We start from the raw sequence: 10001 nt of genomic DNA on the forward strand, positions 1-10001 counted from the left end.
TACAACAAATCTCAAGGAAGATACATTTTAGTTTGTTATGACAGCAATTCGCTGTAGAGTTTTCAACCCAAAATGGCCTTAAGACAAGTTTTTCCACTCACCTTCAAATGATCGTCCCATCGATCTTTCCTTGGAGAGTACAATCTCAGCATGTTTTCAACAGCTTCATAATATAATCCATAGAGAGAGGCATAGTTCAAATGTTCACTTTACAGGGGTGTCATTTGGGTCGGCCCTTCGGCCAATCGCCGATTTTTTTTTACTTTGGCCGAAACTTTCATGTCCCTATCGGCCAAATGTCCGAAGAGTATTCGCCTGCATCGGCCAACGTTAATTTGTCAAGTTGCTTTTATTGGTCAGGCTTTGATTGCTAAAATTGCTGCCGATGTACTAAGTCAACTGACTGACGTTTATTTTCTTCGCGAATACCAAAAACGAAACATCAATGTTTTGAACGGAAGCCATTGACGAAAATATAGATGCCAGAGTGGTTTCCCTTGGACAAGAGAAACCACACTCTTAGCGTTTGCGTCCGCCAGTTCGTGATAGTTTATCAGTCAGTCAGTGCTTTCGATTTGGATTTGAACATCATGTCGCAAAAAGAAAACAAGTCGCGTAAGGCGAAAATACAATATTTAGTCAAGTAGCTGTCGAACTCACAGAATGAAACTGAACGCAACGCAACGCAGCAAGACCGTATACTCGTAGCATCGTCACTCCACCGCCCGTGGCAAAGGCAGTGCACGTGGAATTGACAAGAAGAGCGGGGTATTCGTTGCGCTGAGAAGGATAGCACGCTTTTCTGTACCTCTCTTCGTTTTAACTTTCTGAGCGTGTTTTTAATCCAAACATATATCTATATATTTTTGGAATCAGGAACCGACAAGGAATAAGATGAAAGTGTTTTTAAATTGATTTCGAAAAAAAAATTTTGATAATAATTTTTATATATTTAATTTTCAGAGCTTGTTTTTAATCCGAATATAACATATTTATATGTTTTTGGAATCAGCAAATGATGGAGAATAAGATAAACGTAAATTTGGATCGTTTTATAAATTTTTATTTTTTTTTATAATTTTCAGATTTTTAATGACCAAAGTCATTAATTAATTTTTAAGCCACCAAGCTGAAATGCAATACCGAACCCCGGGCTTCGTCGAAGAGTACTTGACCAAAATTTCAACCAATTTGGTTGAAAAATGAGGGCGTGACAGTGCCGCCTCAACTTTCACGAAAAGCCGGATATGACGTCATCAAAGACATTTATCAAAAAAATGAAAAAAACGTTCGGGGATTTCATACCCAGGAACTCTCATGTCAAATTTCATAAAGATCGGTCCAGTAGTTTAGTCTGAATCGCTCTACACACACACACACACAGACAGACAGACGCACATACACCACGACCCTCGTTTCGATTCCCCCTCGATGTTAAAATATTTAGTCAAAACTTGACTAAATATAAAAAAGTAAATTGGCCAAGGTAAATGATTCCCGCTGTTTGTTCAGAGTTCGCTCATCACGCGATGTGCACTTGTGTTTGTGCATTTTTGTGTTTTTTTGTCTTTGGAGACAATTATTGACATCAGTTCGTTGTAGCCTTGTGACTTTTAGAGACAAAACGGCTCTGGGGCGATGAAAACGTGTTTGTTAAAAGAGGGGTTCGTTATGCAAATGAGTTCAAAAGGTTCGATGTAGCCGGAAAGTAACAAGTAAGAAATAGAAGGCTGTCTGCCGGGAAATCAATGGCAGTTTGTTAAAAGAGGGATTTCTTTATACCCGGGTTCGTTATAGCTGGATTCCACTGTACATGCTTTACAAAACAAAATCTACCGTTGGGATGATGAAGTCATTAAAACACAGTCCAGTTTTCCTCAAGGTGAGAAAAGCGGAGTGAATCTTATGGGACGACTTACAATTGTGCCTGGCCTCCATTCCCTGCGTCATCATCCCCGTTGGTGTTGATGAGAGAAAACAACATCATGGCTCGCACGTACAGTCTGCGGGGATCGTCCTGCAGTCGGTACATGGGGCCCAGCAACTTCTTGGCTCTGAAAATACACACATCTTGTTTAAATGCTGAAGGCTGTCCATAATTATGCTCTAAGCTGACTTGGCAAAGACTTTGTAAAATCTTTTGACCTTAGCTTCAGTGTAAAATCTTTTGACCTTAGCTTCAGTGTAAAATCTTTTGACCTTAGCTTCAGTGTAAAATCTTTTGACCTTAGCTTCAGTGTAAAATCTTTTGACCTTAGCTTCAGTGTAAAATGTTTTGACCTTAGCTTCAGTGTAAAATCTTTTGACCTTAGCTTCAGCGCCAAAGCTTTGTGCAGCAAGCTTTGTGAAGTAGACTTCACAAAGTCGACTTTGCCCAATTAATATTTGGTTTCAAGGAAGGTAGTGCTGTACTGATTTACTTGTCTCAGGCAAATAATAATTAGTCAGGTAGATATTATACGTTACTTGTATATTTGACCAACATATGACATTTTACACAGATCGAGACAGTCAATGTTCCTAGCAGTCCAGGTGAACAATGACTGTCGAGATCTGTGTAAAATGTCATATTTTGGTCAAAAATACAAATAACATTTATGTATCGATCGATTCTGGTTATAATTTCTTTTAGTTTTAATGATTGAACCCACACAAACATGCATTTTTGTAGTCTCGGCTTACCGCCTGAGTATGAATTTTTGTCGGCCTCTGACGTCACATGGCTCAAAGAAGAGAAATCCAATGTTCAATGGATACATAACATGACATGTAATATAGAAAACAAGGCTTACAATGGACTCTTTCTCCGCTAACCCTGATGCTTCTCAGTGGCTGGAGCAAACACAATAACCAAACAAGAAGAGCAAACGCTCGATCGAGTCACTTTCGCAGTTCTGAATATTATATGAGGCATCAGATGGACAGGAAGAAATTGCTATTCACAACACAATGAGTCACGTTCACATAAAATTTGAGCCCGGTCACTTTTATAGTTTCCGAGAAAAGCCCAACGTTAAGTTGTGTGTTGCCGAACAGAAAAGGCTAGTTATCTCCCTTGTTTTTCTGATAACGTTCGTAAAAGGCTACAGATGTAAATACTTTGATGTAAAGAATAATCCTACAAAGTTTCAATCACATCCGATGAACTTTGTCAAAGATATAAAATGTCTAATTTTTCCTTTGACGCTGACCTGTGACCTTGAAAAGGTCAAAGGTCAACGAAACCATCGTTAAAGTGTAGAGGTCATTGGAGGTCACGACTAAACAAAATATGAGCCCGATCGCTTTGATAGTTTCCGAGAAAAGTCCAACGTTAAGGTGGTGTCTACGGCCGGCCGGCCGGGGCCGGCCGGACAGACTAACACTGACCGATTACATAGAGTCACTTTTTCTCAAGTGACTCAAAAAGCAAACATAGATAGAAACTGAAGATCATAAGATATCTTTCTTGTTGGGAACTACAAGCATTTACCAAAAGCCCCACCTCTTCAGCATGGCTTCCCTGACAGCCCCGATCTTCTGTCCGAACAGGGAGGCCACTGTGCTTTGCTGACTTTTGGCCAGGAGCGTTGTGATTATCTGCCCTTTCTGCTGCCCAGAGCCGCTGATGTGATAGGCCTTGGCCAGCGTGCGCAGGTCAGGGGCGGCCATTGCACCCAGCACTGCCGCCAAGTCTTGCACATCATCACCTGGAAACACAAACAACCTTGTTGATTTCAGGTCAAGGGCGGCCATTGCACCCAGCACTGCCGCCAAGTCTTGCACATCATCACCTGGAAACACAAACAACCTTGTTGATTTCAGGTCAAGGGCGGCCATTGCACCCAGTACTGCCGCCAAGTCATGCACATCATCACCTGGAAACACACAACGTTGCTGATTGGGGAATGTCAGTAATCTGTCCATTTCTTGAAAAAACGGAAACAAAAGAATCTAGGATGTTCGTCTTGCATATTCGGAAACTGTGCGTTTTCGTTAAGGCCATCCTTAATTTAGGCCAAAGTCGACTTCGCACAGACTTTGCAAAGTCTTTTTAACAAAAATGCATAGCTACGGCAAAATGCTTTGTCCTGAACTTCACTTCACAAGTTTTGACATGCGAAGCTTTGCATTAAACAAAAGAAAATGCAGTCTTTTCCATTTAACTGATGCAAAAGAAAGAGTTTACACAGAAGATTTTAAATGTATGTAACAAAATCAAAGTCATCAATAAGTGTGAACACCAAGTTTACCAGACAACACCAGCCCAGCAGTGACCAGTTGTCCAAGAGGCCGTGCCAGATCCTCCCCAATCTCTGGATACTTGATTTTAGACATTGACAGCCAGGCGAGCTTCCTCGAAAACAGCCTCACATACACCTTCTGGGCTGCCTCTGAAAAAACAAAACACAACATTGAACAACTTTGACAGTTGTTAATATGCTCAGAACACAAGATGTTTTATAACAAAACCTCCCAAGCACGAGAACTGTTCCTGACAACGATTCCCATACATATTATACATGTACAATGTTTATAGCTGTAGCACTTTGGGTTCATTAGCAGCATAACATGTACAATGTTTACAGCTGTAGCACTTTGGGTTCGTTAGCAGCATAACATGTACAATGTTTACAGCTGTAGCACTTTGGTTCGTTAGCAGCATAACATGTACAATGTTTACAGCTGTAGCACTTTGGGTTCGTTAGCAGCATAAAGATGTAAAGACGTCTGATTGTTCTCTAAAGAACAATTGTCAATTCACACAGTGTCATAGTCAACCAGTGTACAGTGTCATAGTCAACAAGTGTACAGTGTCATAGTCAACAAGTGTACAGTGTCACAGTCAACAAGTGTACAGTGTCATAGTCAACAAGTGTACAGTGTCATAGTCAACAAGTGTACAGTGTCATAGTCAACAAGTGTACAGTGTCATAGTCAACAAGTGTACAGTGTCATAGTCAACAAGTGTACAGTGTCATAGTCAACAAGTGTACAGTGTCAAAGTCAACAAGAGTACAGTGGAACTCCCCTTATTAGACCCTCCAATTTAAAACTTCCCCCTTTTTAGGCACAAAAAAAAAAGAAAATAGGTCTGTTTACGGTAACATAGGCCAAAAAAATAGGGTCGGTAGGTCGTGAATTTTTTTCCCCCAAAAAAACCATATTTTTACGTTATTTTGCAAAAAAAAACAAGATATTTTTTTTCCCCAAATGCAAAAAAAAAGTCTAGGGTCGCGCGAAAAAAATAGGGTCGGTCGGGTTACCGTAAACAGACTATTTTTTTTTTGGCATAGGCCCAAAAAATAGGGTCGGTAGGTCGGGATTTTTTTTTTTTTTTTCCAAAAAAACACATTTTTACGTTATTTTGCAAAAACAACAAAAGATTTTTTTTTTTTCCCAAATGCCAAAAAAAAGTCTAGGGTCGCGCGAAAAAAATAGGGTCGGTCGGGTTACTGTAAACAGACTTTTTTTTTTTTTTTGCCTTAACACTTAACATTTTCCCATTCCCTTTTGATGACTTGTGTAGAATGACCTCCATTAGAAGATTCCCTTGCCTTTAGACCTGATTGTTGGAGTTGTTCCTCCTGGCAATAAAACTTTTTATATTTAGTCAAGTTTTGACTAAATATTTTAACATCGAGGGGGAATCGAAACGAGGGTCGTGGTGTATGTGCGTGTGTGTGTGTGTCTGTCTGTGTGTGTGTGTAGAGCGATTCAGACTAAACTACTGGACCGATCTTTATGAAATTTGACATGAGAGTTCCTGGGTATGAAATCCCCGAACGTTTTTTTCATTTTTTTGATAAATGTCTTTGATGACGTCATATCCGGCTTTTCGTGAAAGTTGAGGCGGCACTGTCACGCCCTCATTTTTCAACCAAATTGGTTGAAATTTTGGTCAAGTAATCTTCGACGACGCCCGGGGTTCGGTATTGCATTTCAGCTTGGTGGCTTAAAAATTAATTAATGACTTTGGTCATTAAAAATCTGAAAATTGTAATAAAATATTTTTTTATATAAAAAGATCCACATTTACGTTTATCTTATTTTACATCATTTCTTGATTCCAAAAACATATAAATATGTTATATTTGGATTAAAAACAATCTCAGAAAACTAAAAATATGACAATTATGATTAAATTAAAATTTCCGAAATCGATTTAAAAACATTTTCATCTTATTCCTAGTCGCTTCCTGATTCCAAAAACATATAGATATGTTATGTTTGGATTAAAAACAAGCTCAGAAAGTTAAAAAGAATAGAGATACAGAAAGGCGCGCTAGCGCTATGCTGCTAAACGCAACCGCTACCTCGCAAAACTGACTGGCTTGTCAATTTGGCTGCGTTTTACACGTGCGGGGGCATTGGTGAAAATGTGCCGTGTGTTCAGTTTCATTCCGTGAGTTCGACAAATTGACTAAATGTAGTAATTTCGCATTACGCGACTTGTTTCTTTCTTTATTTGGTGTTTAACGTCGCTTTCAACCACGAAGGGTTATATCGCGACGGGGAAAGGGGGGAGATGGGATAGAGCCACTTGTCAATTGTTTCTTGTTCACAAAAGCACTAATCAAAAATTTGCTCCAGGGGCTTGCAACGTAGTACAATATATTACCTTACTGGGAGAATGCAAGTTTCCAGTACAAAGGACTTAACATTTCTAATTCTTACATACTGCTTGACTAAAATCTTTACAAAAATTGACTATATTCTATACAAGAAACACTTAACAAGGGTAAAAGGAGAAACAGAATCCGTTAGTGGCCTCTTACGACATGCTGGGGAGCATCGGGTAAATTCTTTCTCGTCCCAACCAATATGGGACTCCCCCTAACCCGCGGGGGGTAGGCAATACAATAATCACAGACATTTCATTCTGGCAACAACTAATAGTGGCATCTGTCAGAATAGCCAGGAATATCTTGAATTAGTCTAGATCACCGCAATGTGTTTCGATCGTTTCAGAAATCAATCTATCTGACCAAAAATCGTACTTCAACTAAAGTTTACCTGATAAATTGTTGAAGGATGCAAGATGTTTAAAGTCTGTATCATCAAACAGCTTCAGGTTGTAATCATCTTCAAACACGGACTTGACGATCGTGTTGAAGTTTTCCAAGTAGTATGGCACACGATACGTTGTCTCTTCACTTTTCTCTTCCTCTTTCCCATCCACTGCACTCAATCCTTCTGTCTCCACTGCACTCAATCCTTCTGTCTCCACTGCACTCAATCCTTCTGTCTCCTTGTCTGCTGTATGTTCTTTATCTGCTGTTGGTGTATCTTTGCTTTCATCACGTTTCCATGTTGCTGGGGTCTTAGGAAGCACACGGGTTGAAGATGAAGATTTTTTGGTCCTGAGATTTGAGGTAGCTGAAGAAAGTTTACCCAGCGATACTGCTGCTGTTTTGGCCCTGGCTGTAGAGGTAGCGATAGGATCACCATCATTGGTGGTAGATAGAGATTCTCGATTGTCAGATCCTAACGTTGTGCTGGCTTGCAAGCCAGCTGAAGACCTGATGTTTTGTGACCTTGTGTTCCAAGTTGAGGTAGGTGTGCGTTGAGATGCAGTGTTTGATACTGCCGCAGAACATGTAGAGAGTTGACCATCGCCTGTGTTGAGTGGTGACTTCTTGGGAGGACTGGAGCCACAGGTGTCATCATCCTCTGATTTCTTTTTCCGCTTCAAAGACAGCTTGCACTTGCTTGATGAAATTGTCTGTATCTTGTCACAGGGACTGGCCTTTTTGTCTACATCATGAATTCCTGTGCTGACAGAAGTTCCTGCCTCTCCTTGGAGTGAACGAGACTCGCTTTGTTCACCACTTTCCTCTGTTAGTCTGTTGGCTGAAGTTACTTCAGATGTTTGACTGCTGCTGGCATGTCCTTTCTTATTCTGCTCCAATACCTGCATTTTTCCCCCTACACCCAGCGAACTTGTATCGCCACGAGCAGTTACGCTCAAACATGATGTAACACAAAGAGCCTCTGAATTACTTTCATTTCCTGACCTTGTTTTCTTCAGAGACAAGCGACGGCTGATCCTCCTTTCTACACACCGATCTCCTCTCTGTTCACTTTCAGTTATGACCAACGTTCCCTCCCTGCAATCGGCAGACACAGCTGAAACATCCTGTGATTTTTTTGGACTGAAGTAGGGTGATTCCTTTTCTTCTTTAACAAATACAACATCATCGTCTGACTCGCGCTCTTTGCTCCCAGGCGATGCTTTGTCTCTGCTATCTTGCTGCTCGATCTGTCTCTTGAAGAGCGCAGACACAGTGATGGCTTGAGTGGTGGGCGTGGGGGTCTTCCTCTTTGTCCCACTTCCCTTTGTCCCACTTCCCTTCTTTGTTGTCTTCAATCTGGAACTCATTGCAGCTTGTGCACAGTTTGAACCTCTGAAACAAAAGCATTTTTGTGTTGGTTTAAACAGAGTTTTAGCATCATGACATTTATACAGGATCTAACATTCAGGATCCATACGCAAGCAAAAGCTTATGTTTGTTAGTGATCGAATCCAAGGGGATCAAGTCATAGGACAAGAAGACATGAAGGTGGACAAAATCATAATACTCATTTGGGAATACCACTATAAACAGACAAGCAAGATACAAAAAGAAAGGGGTGGGGGTGGAGTTGTACAGAAGGGGTGGGGTGGAGTTGTACAGAAGGGGTGGGGGTGGAGTTGTACAGAAGGGGTGGGGGTGGAATTGTACAGAAGGGGTGGGGTGGAGTTGTACAGAAGGGGTGGGGTGGAGTTGTACAGAAGGGGTGGGGGTGGAGTTGTACAGAAGGGGTGGGGGTGGAGTTGTACAGAAGGGGTGGGGTGGAGTTGTACAGAAGGGGTGGGGGTGGAGTTGTACAGAAGGGGTGGGGTGGAGTTGTACAGAAGGGGTGGGGGTGGAGTTGTACAGAAGGGGTGGGGGTGGAGTTGTACAGAAGGGGTGGGGTGGAGTTGTACAGAAGGGGTGGGGGTGGAGTTGTACAGAAGGGGTGGGGGTGGAGTTGTACAGAAGGGGTGGGGGTGGAGTTGTACAGAAGGGGTGGGGTGGAGTTGTACAGAAGGGGTGGGGGTGGAGTTGTACAGAAGGGGTGGGGTGGAGTTGTACAGAAGGGGTGGGGGTGGAGTTGTACAGAAGGGGTGGGTGGGAAGAAAAAAAGGACAAAACAAGAATAGATAAAAGGTTTCTGTGTTAAACACAAACATCACAGTACCACATTACAAACTGTCTCATTTTGATCGCTATAGCCCTTCCCTTCGCCATAGAATTGTGCATCTGGCATACAACATGTGTTTGTGTGTGTGTGTGTGTGTGTGTGTGTGTGTGTGTGTGTGTGTGTGTGTGTGTGTAATGTGTGTGTGTGTGTGTGTGATTCTGAGTGATACTGATAGGCTAGTGATTTGGAGACAATTCTTCTCGTTAAGAAAACAAACGCAGCAAATGTATGACATATAATTATGTAAATGAGACATCTATACTAACGGCGTGTCTTACCTGTTTGACACCTGGGCGACAAGGCAACACTGCGGTCATCGACAAGAATGCACCAAGTTCATTTTCCGTCCTCGAAAAAGTGTCCTCACTTTCGCGGCCGCCATTTGACTAAGGGAGGTTACTCTTCTGGTTCTTTGGGGAAATCCCAGGAATTCCCTTTCTGAGGGTCCGCCTAAACTACGCGCCAGCACGCGCTAGCACGCGCTAGCACGCGCCAGCACGCGCCAGCTTGAACCATAGCACTTATATACTTTATTTTTATATTTCTAGTTAGTTCATCGTCCATTCTCACATAATACAAAATTTCAAACTTCAATGATAAAAAATACGGAAGTTATGACGAGTTTAAGGAGAGCTAATGCACTACTCTCAAATCCGACGATTGTCGGACATGGAGCCACGGCCTTTGGATAGCTCTCCTATAACGCGTCTTAGCTATCGTAAATTTTATCACTGAAGTTTGAAATTTTGTATAATGTAAGAACTGACGATGAACTAACTAGAAATATAAAAATC

At 41.6% G+C, this 10001-nt stretch overlaps 1 protein-coding gene across 7 annotated transcripts in view; it reads right to left on the reverse strand.

Moving 5' to 3' along the window:
- The window catches only part of LOC138949841 (fanconi-associated nuclease 1-like), a 25238-nt gene extending 15635 nt beyond the window's left edge, over positions 1–9603 (reverse strand). For 6 of the 7 annotated variants that reach the window (XM_070321644.1, XM_070321648.1, XM_070321622.1 and 3 more), the window contains exons 1-5: positions 9486–9603; positions 6997–8387; positions 4233–4373; positions 3485–3773; positions 1920–2054 (exon numbers count right to left, since the gene is read on the reverse strand). In XM_070321644.1, coding sequence (XP_070177745.1) covers positions 1920–2054; positions 3485–3773; positions 4233–4373; positions 6997–8362 — 1931 coding nt within the window. In that variant the 5' untranslated portion in view covers positions 8363–8387; positions 9486–9603. The remainder of the gene's footprint in view (positions 1–1919; positions 2055–3484; positions 3774–4232; positions 4374–6996; positions 8388–9485) is intronic. The other variant, XM_070321637.1, reaches the window with a different exon arrangement.
- Between the last annotated feature and the right edge of the window lie 398 nt (positions 9604–10001).

Source organism: Littorina saxatilis, linkage group LG1, assembly GCF_037325665.1.
Source record: "Littorina saxatilis isolate snail1 linkage group LG1, US_GU_Lsax_2.0, whole genome shotgun sequence".
Taxonomy (NCBI): Eukaryota; Metazoa; Mollusca; class Gastropoda; order Littorinimorpha; family Littorinidae; genus Littorina; species Littorina saxatilis.